This window comes from Nycticebus coucang, chromosome 2 (assembly GCF_027406575.1).
Source record: "Nycticebus coucang isolate mNycCou1 chromosome 2, mNycCou1.pri, whole genome shotgun sequence".
NCBI lineage: Eukaryota > Metazoa > Chordata > Mammalia > Primates > Lorisidae > Nycticebus > Nycticebus coucang.
This window is the reverse complement of record NC_069781.1, coordinates 9,861,384-9,880,975: the sequence shown is the minus strand read 5'-3', so window position 1 is coordinate 9,880,975 and position 19,592 is coordinate 9,861,384. Positions and strand designations below refer to the sequence as shown.

At 48.6% G+C, this 19,592-nt stretch overlaps 1 protein-coding gene across 7 annotated transcripts in view; it reads left to right on the top strand.

Annotated features, from left to right (window-relative positions):
- Positions 1-19,592, top strand: part of LRSAM1 (leucine rich repeat and sterile alpha motif containing 1) — a 51,908-nt gene that overhangs the window by 18,124 nt on the left and 14,192 nt on the right. For 6 of the 7 annotated variants that reach the window (XM_053561780.1, XM_053561772.1, XM_053561796.1 and 3 more), the window contains 9 exons: positions 4,008-4,037; positions 4,458-4,580; positions 4,771-4,910; positions 5,946-5,990; positions 9,673-9,743; positions 13,564-13,663; positions 15,255-15,342; positions 16,888-16,962; positions 18,480-18,560. In XM_053561780.1, the coding sequence (XP_053417755.1) occupies positions 4,008-4,037; positions 4,458-4,580; positions 4,771-4,910; positions 5,946-5,990; positions 9,673-9,743; positions 13,564-13,663; positions 15,255-15,342; positions 16,888-16,962; positions 18,480-18,560 (753 nt within the window). The remainder of the gene's footprint in view (positions 1-4,007; positions 4,038-4,457; positions 4,581-4,770; positions 4,911-5,945; positions 5,991-9,672; positions 9,744-13,563; positions 13,664-15,254; positions 15,343-16,887; positions 16,963-18,479; positions 18,561-19,592) is intronic. The other variant, XM_053561789.1, reaches the window with a different exon arrangement.

Below are 19,592 nucleotides of genomic sequence, written 5' to 3'. Positions count from 1 at the left end.
TGCCTCAGCCTCCTGAGTAACTGAGACTCAGATGCCTGCCACAATGCCTGACTAGTTTTTCTATTTTTTTTTATTATTATTATTATTTTTGTTTTTTGTAGAGACAGAGTCTCACTTTATGGTCTTTGGTAGAGTGCCGTGGCGTCACACGGCTCACAGCAACCTCCAACTCCTGGGCTTAAGCGATTCTCTTGCCTCAGCCTCCCGAGTAGCTGGGACTACAGGCGCCCGCCACAACGCCCGGCTATTTTTTGGTTGCAGTTTGGCCGGGGCCGGGTTTGAACCCACCACCCTCGGTATATGGGGCCGGCGCCTTACCAACTGAGCCACAGGCGCCGCCCAGTTTTTCTATTTTTAATAGAGATGAGGTCTCACTCTTGCTCAGGCTAGTCTCAAACTCCTGAGCTCCAGAACCCACATGCCTCGGTCTTCCAGAGTGTGAGGATTACAGGCGTGAGCCACCACTCAGGCCTTCATGCTCCTTTCTATTCCCTGAACTAACCACGCTCTTCCCCCGGTGGGCCTTTGAATAAGCAGTGTCCTCTGTCTGATTTCTCCCCACTCCCCCATCTTACCCTTCAGTTTTCACTTTAAACATCACCAGCCCAGGTTAGGTCTCTGGCGTGTGTCCTCAGAGCAGCACCCTACACATTTCCTTGGGAGCAGTGATCACAGCACTAAATTAAATGGAGAACTACTTGAGAATTGATCTGTAATGTCCATCTCCCCTCTGGGCTGGAGCTTCGTGACAATAGGGATGGTGTCTGTGTTGTTCCTCGCTGTCTCTCAACAAACACTTCTGGACCACATACCCTGTCTAGGATCACCCACCACCACCCTCGGTCTAGTAAATGACACAGGCACACGTGCCAGCACCAACAACACACTGGTCCTGTCAAGTCCCTGGCGGTGAGCTGGCACAGGACAGCATAGAGGAGGAAGCTCAGCGAGAATTGCCACATTAGCCTGGGTGCGCCCTCTGCTCCCATCCTCAGGGCTCACCAACCAGAGTCCTCAAGGCTGGGGGTAGGGAGCGGCCATCATAGGGGACAGGGAGTGCAGGTGCCTGTCTGTTTGGCTTCACATTTTCAGTGCTTCTTTTGTTAGTTTCTGTCCCTAGAAGCCGCCTGTTTTCCACTGCTGCTGTGCATGCATTTGTGATTTTGTATTTCTTTGACAGTTCAAGAATCGGAGAGGGAAGAGATGACTATCTGGGGGAATTGGGCCAATTTCTATTCTCAGACATATTTGCAAAGTACATACCTGCTGAAGGATTAGAGCTAAACATAAAAGAAATCTTTCAAATTGTTAAGAAGAAAACCATCCCAATAGAAAAAATAGGCCAAGGATATATCAATAAATAATTCACAATGGAAAAAAATACAAGTGGTCAATAAATATTAAAAGAAAACACCAACTTTGCATGTAAATTAAAACAACAGTGAAATACCATTTCCTCCTTCAGACTGGCATAAATTTTGTCTTAACTATTTCTATTGGCCAGAGTGAAGCAGAGAGCCTCATAAGCTGCTCTTGGGGGTGCAATTTGGTACCACCACTTTGGGGGATAATTTTCAAATAAATGTCAAAAATTCAGTTGGTCAGAGGCTAAGGTGCCAGCCACATACACCTGAGCTGGTGGGTTTGAATCCAGCCCGGGCCCACCAAACAACAATGACGGCTACAACCAAAAAAAAATAGCCAGGCATTGTGGCGGGCACCTGTAGTCCCAGCTACTTGGGAGGCGGAGGCAGGAGAATCGCTTGAGCCCAGGAGTTGGAGGTTGCTGTGAGCTGGGATGCCATGGCACTCTACCCAGGGCGACAGCTTAAGGCTCTGTCTCAAAAAAAAAAAATTTAGTTGGTCACAGCCCATGATCCAGAAGTTCCATGTCTTAGTATACCCCAGAGGAGCACTTGCACAAGGAGACATGCAAGAATGTCCACTGTAGCCTTACGAGGTCAGAAAATTAACTTCAAGAATTCATCCTAGAGGGTGGCGCCTGTGGCTCAGTCGGTAAGGCGCCAGCCCCATATACCGAGGGTGGCAGGTTCAAACCCGGCCCCGGCCAAACTGCAACCAAAAAATAGCCGGGCGTTATAGCGGGTGCCTGTAGTCCCAGCTGCTAAGGAGGCTGAGGCAAGAGAATCGCTTAAGCCCAGGAGTTGGAGGTTGCTGTGAGCTGTGTGAGGCCACGGCACTCTACCGAGGGCCATAAAGTGAGACTCTGTCTCTACAAAAAAAAAAAAAAAAAAAAAGAATTCATCCTAGAAAAAGTGCTTACATACTTCATTGCTGAATATCACGACAGGTCACTTTCAAAGTATTCCCCTGGGGAAGCTATCACCTAGTGGTGCCATCACCTAGTCTGCCCTTCAAAGCGTTTTTTCTAGGATGAGTTCTTGAACTTAATTGTCAGATGTCATATGGCAGCTCTGATGGACAGTCCAGAAAAAAGAGTTCCAAAATTGCTTTGAGTGAAAAAGGCATGTTGCAGAGCAGAGTGAGCATAGTCTGTTTCTATATGTGTAATGCTGAAAAAACACATACATCAGAAAACTCCGTAGCCTCCAGCAGCTAAAAGTGGGAAGAGGAATTGATGACAAAGGGGAACAAGGGAACTTTAGGGGTGATGGAATTTCTACATCTTGATAGTGGTGGTTACAGGATTGTATGCATTTGTTAAAATTCATAGACCTGTTCACTAAAAAAGGGTGAATTTATAGTAAGTAAATTATACCTTGATAAAAGCTTACATAAGCTTTTATAACTATTTATAAAATAGTTGTAACTTTAAATTGCACACAAACCTTATGTCCACGCTGTATATATGTACACACATACAAATATATTAGTTTTCCAAAGGCACAAATTATATGTGTGCAGTTACATGGCCTTGGGACGGATGGTGATAGTTATATCTGGGCATGGGCCATGAGGGCCAGGAGTGTAAGTGCTTTAGTTTTATATGCCATTTATTTAAATTTACAAGGAGAATATATTCAGATGTTATCTACATAATTAAAGATTAAGTTAAAAATTATACTTCTGGGCCAGCCACAGTGGCTCACACCTGTAATCCTAGCACTCTGGATGACCAAAACAGGTGAATTGCCTAAGCTCAGGAATTCAAGACCAGCCTGAGCAAGAGTGAGACCCTGTCTCTACTAAAAATAGAAAAAATAGCCAGGTGTTGTGGCAGGTGCCTGTAATTCCAGCCACTCAGGATGCTGAGGCAAGAGAATGACTTGAGCCCAGGTATTTGAGGTTGCTGTGAGCTATGATGCCACGGCACTCTACCCTGGGTGACAGAGTGAGACTCTAAATAAATAAAAAAAATTATACTTTCTGTGAATAGGAAAAATTCTACTTTTAAGAGGCTGCTTTACAATTGAAACACAGACGAATTGTGATCTCACAGCAGGATCACCAAATATGTGTAGAAAGTGAGACCGTGTCCCGCAAAGGTGAAGGATGGCAACATCTTTTTCCCTAACTACGGGCATGTTCACCCCACTGACAGTTGTATGGCTACATCATGATTTACTGACACCATCACCTCTGTTGCATGTGTGAGTTCTTCCCAGTGCCTTTGCTCTGTGAATAATTCTGTGGGAACTTGTATAGACACCTTGTGCATCTGAGAGTGTCTGGATAGACCAGGCCCTGCAGGTGTGTTGTACAGACATCCAAGGGAATCAAAATCCCCATTTTTTGGTAGTCTTTTTGGAGGACCATGCCCACTCAGTGCTGCCTCCCCAGAACTATGTAGAAGGACACCTTCCTACTCTTTCCTATAGCCCTGAGCACATGGCAGCAACCACATGGTTCTCACCGTGGTGTCCCCTGAAAACACCCTGGGCCCTTGGTCAGCACCCATGTCCCCATCCCTTCTAGTCTGGGTAGGCCAGAGTCTGTCTGTCGTTGGGCTGCACAGGAGGCCCTGTGCACGTGCCAGGGAGGCCACTGCTGCTACCTCTTGACCACCATCATCTTTTTCCCCCCAGAATAGGTTCTCGGACTATGAGAAGAGGAAGGTAAGAGAAAGCCTTTTCTCCTGGCACTTTTCTTCTCATTAAAGATTTTAACTTATAAAATATTTGAGGAAATGACTTTTTCTTGGCTCTAAATGAGAGGTTAAATGCTTTCCTCTTGGACGCTTTGTTTGCCGCCTCTGCACACAGCTCAGCTGAGTGGTAGAGGATCTCTATTTGACAGATGGAGAGACTGAGGCTCAGAGAGATGAAGCCCAGCACCGGGCTCTAAACCACCAGCCTATACCTGTGAACAACTTGTTTTATCACAGCTGGGCCTTAGGATGGATGGGGGTTGGGGTTGCTTGGCATTAAGGCCTGGAGCCTGCATGGTTCTGTGTTGAGGGGGAGGCTTCACCTGCTCACATGTCCTAATGCCCACAGGGCCTGTGCCACCAGTCACTGGGATGTATGTTATTGTAGGAACAGAAGATGCTAGAGAAACTCGAGTTCGAACGGCGCCTGGAACTGGGGCAGCGTGAGCATGCCCAGCTCCTGCAACAGTGCAGCAGCCAGAAGGGCGAGATTCTGCAGACGGTCAAGGAGGTTTGTGCGCAGCTGAGGCCCTCTGAAGGGGGCAGACAATGGGATTAAACTGTCACTGCCATCCCCCAGCACCTTACAAATCCAGCTCCTGGGTGAGGCCTCGTGGCTGAGGAACTGGCCCACAGTCACACAGAAAGTGCCCCTGTCAGTGCCCCTCCCTGCTCAGGCTCTCTGCCCGCCCCTGCTGCAGGAGCAGTCTCGGCTGGAGCAGGGCCTGAGTGAGCACCAGCGCTACCTCGATGCAGAGCGGCAGCGGCTGCAGGAACAACTGAAGCAGACGGAGCAGAACATCTCCAGCCGCATCCAGAAGCTCCTGCAGGAGAACCAGAGGTCAGGCTCCTGTCCACCCGGCCCCGATCCACACAGTCCTTCCCCTATGGGACACCTTGGAGGAGGCTGGGATGCTGGATCCATTACTCTTTCAGTTTCCTCCCGTAGGCGTCCATTGTTAGGGACCAATCTGGGTGCTTTGATTTGCACCAACTTGTAGGGAATAGAATCTGATCTGGGCACTGCAGGGTCTGGTTCCTTGTCAGGGGACTGCTACCAATGGGACTGTGGCCTCGGGCAAGTGTTTCCCATGTACAGTATAAAGTGAGTGGGTTTAACAAGATTATTGAGATCACATCCTGCTTTAATACTTAGGTTCCAAGTAACCCAATGCCCTGAGCTCAGCCTTTCACCCTACAGAGAGATTTGCTTTAGTAAATCTTATGCAAGAGAGGGGCTGCTAACACCTGCTGGGGAGGAAGGGGGCCAGAGAGATCTCAGGAAGCCTGAGACATCTAGTTAGGGGGTTCATGGCAGAAAGATCCCAGACACAGGCTTTAGCCACATGGCCTGCTGCTGCCAGGTGTCCTTTTTTCTCTCTCCTAGTCACTTGTTCTTCCGTCGTCTGTCACCTTTAAGTATCTGATTGAGTCTAGGGAAGCAGTTTTTGGGTATTTCCTTTGTGCAGAACATGTTATGTGTATTTCCTCATCTACTCTTTACAAATTTGCCAAGTAATTTTTTTTTTTTTTTTTTTAGACAAAGTATCACTTTGTTGCCCCTGGAAACGTGCTGTGATGTCATAGCTCACAGCAACCTCAAATTCTTGGGCTCAAGCAATTCTCTTGCCTCAACCTCTCAAGTAGCTGGGAGCCACCGAGCCTGGCTTCAATGCCAAGTAATTTTATTTTTTTGTTGTCATTATTCCCATTTTACAGGTGAGGAAACCTGGGGCTTGGAGTGGTTTGAGTGACTGGCTGACAATCCAGAATTCCTAAGTGATGGGGCTGCACAAGCCGTCAGGGCAAGGCAAGACAGTCCTGTTGGAAACAGGCCTACTAGTGACTGCGGGGACATTTTTGGTTTTCTCCACAGACAAAAGAAAAGTTCTGAGATTTTGAAGTCACTGGAAAATGAAAGGTAAGTGTTCTTCAGGGTCAGAGCTTGGGGGAGAGAATGTCTTGTGATTCTCCAGAGCATTGTGCCAGGAAGTTTCCCTAAAGCTGCAAGGAGATTCATCTCCTTAGCTCAGGGGTTCTCAACCTTCCTAATGCCGCGACTCTTTAATACAGTTCCTCATGTTGTGGTGACCCCCACCATAAAATTATTTTCGTACTTGCCTTAGAGAATCGTTAAAAAGAATCACTGCTTGGGGCAGTGCCTATGGCTCAGTCGGTAAGGCGCCGGCCCCATATACCGAGGGTGGCGGGTTCAAACTCAGCCCCGGCCAAACTGCAACCAAAAAATAGCCGGGCGTTGTGGTGGGCGCCTGTAGTCCCAGCTACTCGGGAGGCTGAGGCAAGAGAATCACCTTAAGCCCAGGAGTTGGAGGTTGCTGTGAGCTGTGCGAGGCCACGGCACTCTACCGAGGGCCATAAAGTGAGACTCCGTCTCTACAAAAAAAAAAAAGAATCACTGCTTTCAAGTTCTGTAAAATCTGTATACTCCTGAGAAAAATTCGGAGAAATAAATAAGGACTGGAGGGATAATGTTCAACTGTATTTCTAATAGGAAAAATTGGGGGAAATTCCTATTTCTGGAAAGAAGAAGAATTTAGTTACATAAATTATATACAATGGAATAATCTGCAGCCATTAAACATCTTTTAGAAAAATACTCCCTGCTAAGGGAAAGCACTCACTATATATTGCTAAGTGGGAAAGTGATAGGCTACATTTAAAGCAGAATTTTTAGTCGATCATTTTTTTCCTGCCACGGAGTCTTGCTCTATTGCCCAGGCTGGAGTATACTGTCATCATAGCTCACAGCAACCTCAAACTGCCTCAGCCTCCTGAGTAGCTGAGACTATAGGCAAGCGCACCTGGCTAAAGTTTCTGTTTTTAGTAGAGACAGGGTCTCTCTCTTGCTCATGCTGGTCTCAAACTCCTGGCTTCAAGCAGTCTTCCCACCTGGGCCTCCCAGAGTGCTAGACTACAGGCGTGAGCCACTGCACCTGGCCCCAGAGTATTCCATTTTTTAAAGGTAGTTTGCATGTATCCATTTGCAGATAGCTAAAGAACCCACACCAGATGTTAACACTGAGCACTTTTGAGAGGTGGAACTATAGGTGGTAATCTTTACTTTTTGTTTCCTTTGTTTTATTTTCCAAGTTTATTGCATTGAGGTGCACCACTTTTGTAATTAGAAAAGATAGTGAGTAGGAGCAGTGACCTCCACTGCCTTCCTCTCCCAGAGATACTGACTGTAAATCCTCCCTGCTTCTCTGGGATCCTCAGATAGCAGCATGGTCTTTGAGCTGTCATTGTGGGAGCCTCCTCCCCCACAGTGGGCCCAGCCTGCTAAGCCCCTGGCTGCCTAGAAGGGCCTTCTGCAAGGCACCCCCTTGAGGGGTGGAGGGAGGCCCCATCATCCTGCCCACTTTCAGCTGTGGTACTGATAGCCAGGGTGGTCAACGGGGAGCTGAATTGTGTCCTGGGGCGTCATTCATTCAGGACATGCTGAGGGAGCATCCTCTCTGTGCTGGGCGGAGCTAGGCAGCCAGATAACCGCTTCCCCTTGAGGTGCTTCTGTGCAGAGGCAGAGGTGCTCAGCTGTGAGGTTTCTTCCAGCTAAGTCAAACTTTGCAGAAATGTTGAAGGCTGTTGTTCCTTTCACATCATCACTCATTTGGTATAAACACACAGAGAGAATGTGCGCACATACATGTAATTACTTTTTCCGTTTTCAATTATTATTATTATAGATGTATTTCCATACCAGAAACTCATTATTTGTAATAGCTGTAGAGTATTACACCATTTAATTTTACCATAATTTAATTAGCCCTCTGTTCATGGACTTTTAAGTTGTTTTCAGTTTCTCATAATTACAAACAATATTATGGTGAACATCTTCTAAATATATCCTTATGCACTTTATGCACTTACGTGAGTATTTTTGAAGGAAGTATTCAGGCCAGAATGGTGGCTCACACCTATAATCCCAGCACTCTGGGAGGCCACAGTGGGAGGATTGCTTGAGCTCAGGAGTTTGAAGCCAGCCTGAGCAGGAGCAAGACACCGTCTCTACTAAACATAGGAAAATTAGCCTGGTGTTATGGCGGGTACCTGTAGTCTAGCTGCTTGTGAGGCTGAGGTAAGAGACTTCTTGAGCCCAGGAGTTTGTGGTTGCTGTGAGCTAGGTTGATGTCATAGCACTCCAGCTTGGGCAACAGGGTAAGACTCTTTCAAAAAAAAAAAAAATCAAGATGATTTTTATACAGCAACAATCAGATTCTAGGAAGAGAGCTCCAGGATTCATCAGGGTCCAGTGGGGCCCAGCCTCCGCCCTGTAGATTCTACCAGCTGCTGGCAAATCTGCTCTGAAGCAATAGCACTAGATATGTCTGTTCCTCTTTTCCTGACAGCACTTCAGATATCTCAAGAGGGCAGCTAAGTTTCTTTCAAAGTCGTGTGCTGGGGCTGGGTTTTGTGTCACTGGCTATTCAGGAGCCTGAGGCAGGATGATCTGGGAGGATGGCTTGAGCCCAGAAGTTAAAGGTTGCAGTGAGCTATGATGAGGCCACACTCAATCTGGGCAACAGAGGGAGACTGTCTCAAAAAAGAAAAAAAGAGGCTTAGGGGCACACCTGTATCCTAGCACACTGGGAGGCCAAGGCAGGTGGATCGCCTGAGCTCAGGAGTTTGAGACCAGCCTGAGCAAGAGCAAGACCTGGTCTCTACTAAAAATAGAGAAACTAGCCAAGCTTCATGGAGAGGCCTATAGTCCTAGCTACTCAGGAAGCTGAGGCAAGAGTATTGCTTGAGCCCGAGTTTGAGGTTGCTGTGAGCTATGATGATGCCACAGCACTCCGGACAGGGCAACTGAGTGAGACTATCTCAAAAAAAAAAGAAGGAAATTTTCAAAAGACATTTTAATAGGTGCCCACTTGCCTTCCAAAACCCATTTTTCCAATCTGGCTCCTCTCAGTGGTGTATGAAAGTGCTCACTTCTCTCCCATTGTTGCCATCACTGTTGGTTCCCAGTTTTCCTAATCTCAACCAGCCTGTTAAGTGGTTAGTTACCAACCTCTTTAGTTACCAGTGATGTTAAGCATCTTTCCACATGTTTATTGATCATTTGAATGTAATCATTGGCTGTTGGCATTCGTTGCCCATTTTTCTAAGGAAATGCTCATCTTTTTATGGAAGATATTCTAGGCTCGGCGCCTGTGGCTCAAGCGGCTAAGGCGCCAGCCACATACACCAGAGCTGGCGGGTTCGAATCTGCCTGAGCCCACCAAACAATAATGACGGCTGCAACCAAAAAATAGCCGGGCGTTGTGGCGGGCGCCTGTAGTCCTAGCTATTTGGGAGGTGGAGGCAAGAGAATCGCTTGAGCCAGGAGTTGGAGGTTGCTTTGAGCTGTGATGCCATGGCACTCTATCCAGGGCAACAGCTTGAGGCTCTGTCTCAAAAAAAAGAAGAAGAAGAAAATATTCTAATTACAAGGCTAAAGGTTAACAGAACCTCAAGAGATGCAGTGGGCATTCCTGAGGTTGGCACCTCAGGAAGGTCTTCTTGGAGGAGGTGGTGTTCATCTAATGGGATTCCCCACTGGAAGTGTTGCATTTACTGAATGAATGGGTGAATTTTTTTCCTAGGATAAGAATGGAACAGTTGATGTCCATAACCCAGGAGGAGACTGAGAGCTTGCGGCGACGCGAGGTTGCTGGTGAGTTGTAGGGGGCGGGGCAGGGGCACATGAGCAAGATGCTCGCTGACCAGGCCAACAGGTGGACAGCCTCTCTCTGTTGGTCATGTATGGAGGCATCTTAGTCCATTTTTTGTCCCTATAAAGGCATACCTGAAGCTGGGTGATGTACAGAGAAAAGATGTCTAATTGGCTCATGGTTCTGCAGACTGTCCAAGAAACAGGGCTCCAGCATCCCCTTCTGGGAGAGCCTCGGGAGCTTTTACTAATGGCTCAATGGGGTACAGGTGTGTCACATGGCGAGCAAGGGGAGGAGGTGCTAGGCTTTTCATTTTTATTTATTTATTTTTTGAGGCAGAGTCTCTCTTTGTAGAGTGCTATGGCGTCATAGCTCACAGTAACCTCAAACTCTTGAGGTCAAGCAACTCTCTTGTCTCAGCCTCCTGAATAGCAAGGACTACAGGTGCCCACCCCAGCACCGAGCTATTTTTAGCAAAATGAGGTCTTGTTCTAGCTCAGGCTGGTGTTGAACTTGTGAGCTCAGGCTATCTACCCGCCTTGGCCTCTCAGAGTGTTGGGATTACAGGCGTGAGCCACCACACCTGGCCTTTTATTTTTTTTTTTTTAAGATAAAGTCTTACTCTGTTAACTAGCAATGCCGTGGCCTCATTATAGCTCTAGGCAGCCTTAAACTCCTGGGCTCAAATGATTCTCCTGACTCGCTCTTTTTTGATAGTCTGATCTGTGGGGACTAATAGAGGGAGAACTCACTCATTATCACAAAGCTGGCATAAGGGTTCTGCTCCCATGAGCCAAGCACCTCCCCCGAGGCCCCCCACTCCAACACTGGGGATCAGACTTCCACATGAGATTTGGAGGGGACTCATATGTAAACTGTATCAGGAGGGCAGTGAGTATTAGCCCTTAAGAGGGGCACTCAATTCCAGCCATGGAACCCAGGCCATGAAGTCAGGCTAGGTGTGTATTCAGAGTTCCAGCTTATAATCTCAGATGCATTCCTGGCACCTGACTTTCCTGAGTCTTAATATGCTTAACTACATCATGGGAATGACCCTCCCCTAGCTCACAGGGCCATTGGGTTGGGGTATGAGGCCTAGCACAGCGACACACATCACAGAGCCAGCTATCCTGGTTCCTGTCATTAAGAGCTGTGGTTGGTACCTGTTGTGTCGCTAGGAGCACTCCCACCAGCCATCATTCCCCATCCTGGATTCCACATTGTCCAGGTAATGAGGGGACATCCCCTGACAAATCCTGAGAACTTGTAGACCATGGATAAGGAAGGCCAAGGAGACACTTTCTCATCATTATTTAAAAAGAGGTCCAGTGTGGTGGCTCAGACCTGTAATCCTGGTGCTTTGGGAGGCTAAGGTGAAAAGATCACTTGAGTTCAAGACCAGCCTGGGAACACAGTGAGACACAGTGAGATCCTGTCTCAACAAAACTTTCTTTTTAAAAAAACAGAGGGGCATGGTAGTATGCACCTGTGGTCCCAGCTACTTGGGAGGCTGAGACAAGAGGATCTCTTGAGCCTAGGAGTTTGAGGTTGCTGTGAGCTGTGATCATGCTACTGCACTCTAGACTGGGCCACAGAGCAAGAACTTGTCTCAAAAAAAAGGAAAACCATAAATAAATAAACTGAGAGCTAAATATTTATCAAAGTAACCACGTAAGAATAGGGTCAGTGTCAGGGACTTTTGTTTTCCCCTTTCTAAACCTCCCTATTGCTGATTGAGGATTTATTATTTTTATAACTAAAACATTTTCTACTTGGGAGGCTGAGGCAAGAGAATTGCTTAAACCCAAGAGTTGGAGATTGCTGTGAGCTGTGACGCCACAGCACTCTACCGAGGGCAACATAGTGAAACTCTGTCTCAAAAAAAAAAAAAATTAATAAAAATAACAAAAAGGCAGGAAATGATAACACCCAGAGTTGTAAGAGGGCTATAGTGCTGGGCTTTCCTGTATGCTGCCAAAGGGAGTATAAATTGGCAGGGTCTTCTCAAAGGGTAGAGAGGGTAACCCATATTTATCATGTGGCCTTCAAATTGTGTACTTCTAAGAATTGTTCTTGGGAAATAATCACATAGTCAGATGTGCACAAAGATGTTTGAGCAAGGATATTTATTGAAATATTTGGTAGAGCACTGGCCCCATATACCAAGGGTGGTGGGTTCAAACCCGGCCCCAGCCAAAACTGCAACAAAAAAAAAATAGCCAGGCATTGTGGCGGGCGCCTGTAGTCCCAGCTACTCAGGAGGCTGAGGCAAGAGAATCGCCTAAGCCCAGAAGTTGGAGGTTGCTGTGAGCTGTGACACCACAGCACTCTACCAAGGGCGATAAAGTGAGACTCTTGTCTCTACAAAAAAAAAAAGAAAGAAAGAAATATTTGGTAATTGTTTTCAAAGAGTCCAAATGCCCCAAATAGAGATTTATCTAAATAAACTTAGGTGAGCGTGTCCTGTGCTGTGCTGCAGTCATCAATAGGATATTGTCACATTTTTATTCCTCAACTAAAACTGTTCCTGTTAAACACTAACTTCCCGGTGGTGCCCGTGGCTCAGTGGATAGAGTGCCAGCCACATACACCAGGGCTGGCGGGGTTGAACCCATCCGGACCAACTAAAAAAACAACAATGACAACTGCAACCACAAAAATAGCCAGGCACCTGTAGTCCCAGCTACTTGGGAGGCTGAGGCAAGAGAATTGCTAAAGCCCAAGAGTTTGAGGTTGCTGTGATCTGTGACACCATGGCACTTTACCGAGGGCGACATAGTGAGACTCTGTCTCAAAAAAAAAAAAAGACAAAAACAAAACAAACAAAAAAAAGCAACACACTAACTTCCCTCCCTCCAGCCCCTATAGAGCCACCATTCTACTTTGTCTCCATGAATTTGACTGTTCTAAGTGTCTCAGGTATGTGGCAGTATCTCTCCTTCAGTATCTGGCTTATTATACTTAATATAACACCCTCAGGTCCACCCATGTTGTAGCATGTGCAAGAATTTCCTACACCACATTTTCTTTATCCACTCACCAGCCAGTGGGCATTCTTGTTGTTTCCACCTTTTGATTTTTGTGAATAACACTATGCTATGGAACATGGGTGTACAAATAATACCTATTTTAGTTCCTGCCTTCAATTCTTTTTTGTTGCAGTTTGGCCGGGGCTGGGTTTGAACCCGCCACCCTCGGTATATGGGGCCGGCGCCCTGCTCACTGAGCCACAGGTGCCGCACCTGCCTTCAATTCTTTTAATGTTTTTTTGAGACATAGTCTCATTGTTTTGCCCTCAGTAGAGTGCTGTGGCATCACAGCTCACAGCAACCTCAAACTCTCGAGTTTAAGTGATTCTCTTATCTCAGCCTCCCAAGTAGCTGGGACTACAGGCGTCCGCCACAATGCCCAGCTATTTTTTATTGTCATTGTTTAGCTGGCCCGGGCCAGGTTCGAACCTGCCACCTTCTGTGTATGTGGCTAGCACCATAACCACTGTGCTACAGGCGCCGAGCCCATTTAATTTTTTAAATCCATAAGTATGCATAAAAATTGACTAGAAGAGTTATTTATCAAAATGTAGTAATACCTCTGAGTGAGATCATAGATTTGTGTGTCTGCTATTCAGTGTTTTATAATTAGCCTTTCAAGCTTAAATTACTTTTATAATTAAAAAGAAAAAAGGATACGTTTTATTGGTGACTGTCAGGTAGGTAACCAGGTGAAGCCACAGGGCTATCTGTCCCTCAGCTGCTGAGAAGCTCCCTGTGTCATTAGCCGGACTGCCCCTCCCCCAGCCCAGCCCTCCCTGTGTGTCCACAGCCGCCATGCAGCAGATGCTGACCGAGAGCTGTAAGAGCCGGCTCATCCAGATGGCCTACGAGTCTCAGCGGCAAAACTTGGTTCAGCAAGCCTGTTCCAGGTAAGGTAAGGAAGAAGAGGCCAGGTGAGGGGATCAGTGTAGCTGGCTCTGGGGCCAAGACCATGGAGGGAGCCCTGGAACCCCCTGGAACTCCCTGCTCTAAGTAGTGCCTGGTCTTCCAGGTTTTCTAGCTGGGCTGTGATAAAGGATTATAGTCATTCCCATGCACTTCCTATGGGCCAGGCGCTAAGAGATGTGTTGCATTAGCTGATTGACTCTGCGAGGGAGTACATTGTTATTAGCCCCATTTTACAATGCAGCTTGGGTTCCAAGAGGCTGCATGACACCCTGGGAAGCACAGCTAGTGGTGGAGGAGCCAGGACTTGAGCTGTGGCAGAGCCGAGGGGTATGCTCCCAGCTGTGGTGCACTGCAAGGGCCCTCAGGGTTGGGAATGGGGTGCACTAGAGGGGATGGGTGAGAAGTGGCTGTCACGCTGATAGCCATTCTGGGGTCAGACTCGCAGACCCACCATGGTGCTGTAGGTTTGTTGAGGGTTTCACAAGTGCCCAGCAGAGTGGAGGAAAAAAGTTCAATCAGTGCTTGGGAGCTCCAGACAGGGACACGCTGGCAGCCCCGTGTTTCTCCTACCATGCAGGTGACTGGGGTACAGTTGCCACCGTCCCGGGTACCAGCACCATGCCAGCCTACCCTGTGTCCCTTCTGATGTGTGACATTATGCTTAGGAGCATGGGTATCCAGGCCAGACAGTCCTGGATTCAGATCTTACTTCGCTTCATAGCTGAGAAGTCCTGGACCAGTGCTTGCTTCTCTGAGCCTCAGCTCCAGTACCCACCCCCGAAGCTGTTAGAGGATTTGATGATCTTGATGTCTGGCTCCATGGTCCAATAAATAACTGCTATTGTTACAAAACAAGCTCAAAACCAAGATTGCACCAAACACGGACATACGTGAGGGTGTACATTCTTATGCCAAAGTCACCAACCTGTGCAGAGGGCTGAGAGCTGCTCCAGGCCAGTGCAGGAATGCTGGGAAGGATGGCTGTGCCACTTTGATCTTCTCAGTCAGTGTTTTTCAACATTTTTTATCTCATAGCACACTTGATCCTATAGTTAAACCTTCACAGCACATTTAAATTATGTTTTTCCAAAAGAAGAGTAAAAAAAAAAAAAAACAAAGAATATACTTACTGTGCTTTGAACTTCTTTTGAAAAGAATGTAATGATCTTTAAAATTTTTGAGGCACACCTGAGATCCACTCATAGCACTCTGAGTGAAAATCACTGTTCTAGTGTCTCACCTGGGGTCATGAGTTCTCCATCCATGGAGGTAGCTGGGCAAGCCAGGCGTCCACTCAGGGGTCCACGGTGCAGGGGATTCTAATGAGGGTCCAGTAAGAGGACCTGGGAGATTTTCTCTTCCAGCTCCCAGCCTGCTCACTTTCCTTTGGGACCCTGGGCTCTCCACAGACTCCGTTTCTGTGCCCTGCCCAGGGCCTGGTTCCTGGCAGGCACCCCACTAGTATTGTTGGATAAATAAATGGTTATCTTGGTCTCCTCCGAGGTCCTCGAGCACATAATAGGTGCTCAGGAAATGTTCTGAGAGTGAATGAATTTGCTGTCTTTCTGGTAGCATGGCTGAAATGGATGAGCGGTTCCAGCAGATTCTGTCATGGCAGCAGATGGATCAGAGCCGAGCCATCAGCCAGATCCTGCAGGAGGTGAGGCCTTGCTCAGCACGTGGGAGGGCCTGGGTGGGGTGCACAGGAGGCAGGGCCAAGCATCAGAGCTTCACATGGGGCCCCATCCCAGGCAGCATGAAAGACCCAAGTGGCTTAGCCCCCTTGGACATATACAATTGTGGCTTGGTGCCTGTAGCTCAGTGGCTAGGGTGCCAGCCACATGCACTGGGGCTGGCGGGTTCGAACCTGGCCCGGGCCTGCCAAACCAGAATGACAACTGCAACAACAACAAAAAAAATAGACATTGTGGCAGGCACCTGTAGTCCCAGCTACTTGAGAGGCTGAAGCAAGAGAATCACCTGAGCCTAAGAGTTTGAGGTTGCTGTGAGGTGTGATGCCACTGCAATCTGCCAAGGGTGATATAGTGAGATTTTGTCTCAAAAAAAAAAAAAAAAAAAAAAATATATATATATACACACACACAGTTCTTCAGGTGGGGGGGCAAGGGTGGGCAGTGGCCACTGAAATCTAGAGATGCACCTCTCCTGCTCCCTGGGGAGGCTTAAGGGACTGCGGTGATAGTGTCACACCACATAAGTCAAGCCACAGAATGCAGTGGAACTTCCAATCTCTTTTCACGTTCCATCCTCTGCTCTTCTGCCCATGCTGGTGCTTAGCAGGTGCAGGGTAGAGCCCTCAAGTGGAGGAAACTAAGGACCCCTTGACCTCTTCCCCTTCTGGCTCCATATTGTTCCATTCAGCCTCGTCCCTGCAGCCCATAGACGTCTCCCTCACACCTTCCCCTTGCCCCTCAATGCGTGTGTTGCCCTGCCTTGCCCAGTTCATCTCCCCTCCTTTTCTCCCAGATTCCAATCTCTGTTCTAGAATGGTTTGACTTAGCATTTGTGGGGCTTGACTGAGGACGATTCTCTGCCTCTCAGAGAAGGTGAGACTCGGCAGCTAGGTAGACTTGGTGCCTGTCCCAGCACCAGCCATTCACATCTCCAAGACTTAACTTCCCTCCTTTGTGAAATAGGGCACTGAAAGTGCCAGGCTGTTCCTGTGGTGGAAATTCAGGCCACAATTCAGGTAGAGTGCTGGGCAATGTCCAGCCCACAGTGAACTCCTGTCCTTTTAAGATTTAAATAAGTGAGGTGAAGTTATGCTGGGCACAGTGGCTCACCCCTATAATCCTAGCACTGTGGGAGGCTGAGGCAGGTAGATTGCTTGAGCTCAGGAGTTTGAGACCAGCTTAAGCAAGAGAGAGGCCTGTCTTTACTAAAAATAGAAAAAATTAGCTGGGTGTTGTGTTGGGCACCTGTAGTCCCAGTTGCTGGGGAGGCCGAGGCAGGAGAATCATTTGAACCCAAGTGTCTGTGGTTGCTGCGAGCTACACAGCACTCTAGCCTATGCAACAGAGTGAGACTCTGTTTAAAAAAAGAAAAAAAAAGTTATTTCTCTCTGTCTCTGAGACACAGAGAAACCATACATCAAGGTGTTCTGTGCTCTGCTTTTGCTTCTTCCCTGATGGGGCTGCAAGGAGAGGGGTGCAGGCTCTCTTAGGGTCCTGTGGTCTGTTTACAGAGCGCCATGCAGAAGGCTGCATTTGAGGCCCTCCAGGTGAAGAGAGACCTGATGCATGGGCAGATCAGGAGTCAGGTGAGTGCTGGGATAGTGGTCCCAGGCCTGCCCTTCCAGTGCTCGGAGACTTGCAGAGTGCTCAGTAGGACTGCAGGGGCAGCAGTTGCAGTGTGAACCCCAGCCCCTCAGCCTGTCAGCTTGGCAAGCAGATTCACTCACAGACCTCCGCCAGGAGCTCACTGGGGGCATGTGAAGCCTGTCCAGAGTGTTGCCGACAAATGCAGCCTGCCCCCGAGTCTCCACAAGGCCTCCACTGGTGTGTGACCTTAACTGCTGGGGCAGCCGTATGCTGCCTGTGCTTCAAGCAGGACCCCCTCATGGGCAGAGCAGCCTGCACAGATCCCAGAGCCCCATCAGCTCAGACTGACTGAGGCATCTCTGGGCAGCTGGATTTCCCAATGGGAGACAGGTGGACCATGGGCCTCTGTCGGCCCCAAGCCTGGCTAAGGAAGGGCCTCGACCCAGGGGAAGGGCTCAAGCTCCTGTCCAGGCTCCTCTGCTGATCTGCAGGGTGGCCGCGCCTGTCGGTGGGACAAGGGGATGAAGGAGCTTCAGGTCATGGGAACATGCCTCTCATCATATTCAGCACACTTTGAATTTCGCATTTCATGTGGTTTTTTTCTTTCTCTTCTTTTATTTTTCTTTCTTTCTTTTTTTTTTTTTTAACCAAAACCAACTTACTTTTTTTATTTCCCTCTTTGATTTCAATCCCCTGTTGCCGGACATGAAGCTCATTCCTCTGACCAGGGGTTAGTGGGGTCATAGAGACTAGGGACGAAGGTCATAGGGTCACAGGCACGGAGTAGAAGTCACTGGCTGTGGGATCTGACTTCCAGGACTACAAGCCCCCAGAGGCAGCCCGGAGAGTGTGTGGTGATCCCCAGACAATTCTCACTGTGAGTGGTTTTGACCCACCAGGCCAGCTGTTCCCCTTCAGACCCTAAGCAGGGACATCCCAGAGAAAGGGCTCTCTCACTCATCTGCTCTGTGTCCTCTGGCAAGTTACTTCCCCTCTCTGCACCTTAGTTTCCTTGTCTATAAAGTGGAGGCAATAATACCTCCTAACAGCCAGAAGAGTACCAAAGAAATGGTGCGTGGGAATGCACAGCGCAGACCTAGCACACAGCAGGTGCTCCGTACACAGCAGCTCCGGCACTCTGCCCTCCCCGGGGCGACTAGAGAGAGAAGCAAGAGGATTTGACCATTGAGGGGCTCAGAGATAATTCTGTGTCTGTCATTTGCTCTGGCCCCCTCCCTTGTTCCACACATGTTTCCTCAGCACACACCCTGCCACAGATCCTCCTGGTCAGCAGCATTGCCCAAGGCAAGCATGCCCAGGCCCCAGGGCACTCAGAGCCATGAGATAACTGACTCTTTGTAACCCCCTTGCAGAGGTTTCCAGGGCCTGCAGGTACCCCTCATTCCAGAGCCTCCCCTAGAAAGGTTTCTTGGAGCCCATGTGGCCAACGGAGAGTAGTAGCACAAAACCATGGTTAACATGAATAAAAACATCCCCTGTTTCGTCTTCTGTTTAGATTAAGTTAATAGAAACTGAGTTATTGCAGCTGACACAGCTGGAGTTAAAGAGGAAATCCCTGGACACAGAGACACTACAGGTATGTAGGGCTCCCAGGCCTGCCCACCCCTCCCCTCCCCGCTGTGGCAAGTTGCCTTCCTGGTGCCCTCCAACCTCTTGGCAGCTGCCCATCAGTCCAGGGCATGGGAGCTTCTTCAGAAGACAAAGGGCAGGTCTCCTCTGCTGCTGGGATACTGGAAAAAGTTCCCCAGGCAGAGGCCAAGCACAGGCCGAGGTTAGCGGTCGGGTAGCATGTTGCCAGGCAGGAGGGTCAGAGGAAGGAAGGTTTCATTGCCAAGGCTTTCCCCCACTCCATCTCCATCTCTGCATTTCCTTTTTTGGGAATAGGGTCACTGCTGAGCTCCCTGTCTTTTCAAGCCATGCTTCAGGGCTGCGGGGCTCCCTGAGTTAATATCCTCTGGAAACAAGCTTTTTGGTGTCCCCAGGATGTCTGGAAGTGAGGGCCACCTGTGTCTGTGTCCTCCCTTCAGGCAACATCTCGGTGAGCTCCAGCCCAGGCAGCAAGCCCTGGCAGACCGTGTTCCATCTGGGACCTTCTGTGCAACCTTGGTGGATGTGGGGTCCCTCTCTGGACCTTAGTCTCCCCAGGTGCACATGAGGGCTGGGAGGAATGGTGTGTGAGGACACGCACCTATGCTAGGTGTTTGAGCACAGCCTTCCATCTGTCACTGTCCTGTGTCTGTGCTTAGTGGAGAGGTTTCCTGTTGTCTTCCAGGCTTCTCAGTGCAGTGAGCTTACTGGGGTCTGTCATGGTGTGCTGTGTGTCCTTGGGCAGGTCATGGTCCTTCTAGGCCTCCCTTCTCTCCTCTGTAAGATGAAGTCATGACACAGGCCCAGCTTGTGTCCATCCAGGGTCATCAAAGGAGGGGAGCTGGCACAGGGAAAATCCTGTGTGACCCTCAGACTGGTCTTCAGAGACGAGAAGCCTGAAGCTGCTCGCAGAGAAGCCACAGCCATAGCACTTGGGCAGTGCTCTTATCTCTGCCTATTGGGGCTGTCAGGGCCTCTGCAGGGTTTTTGAGAATAAGCACAGGTGTGGAACAGGGACATG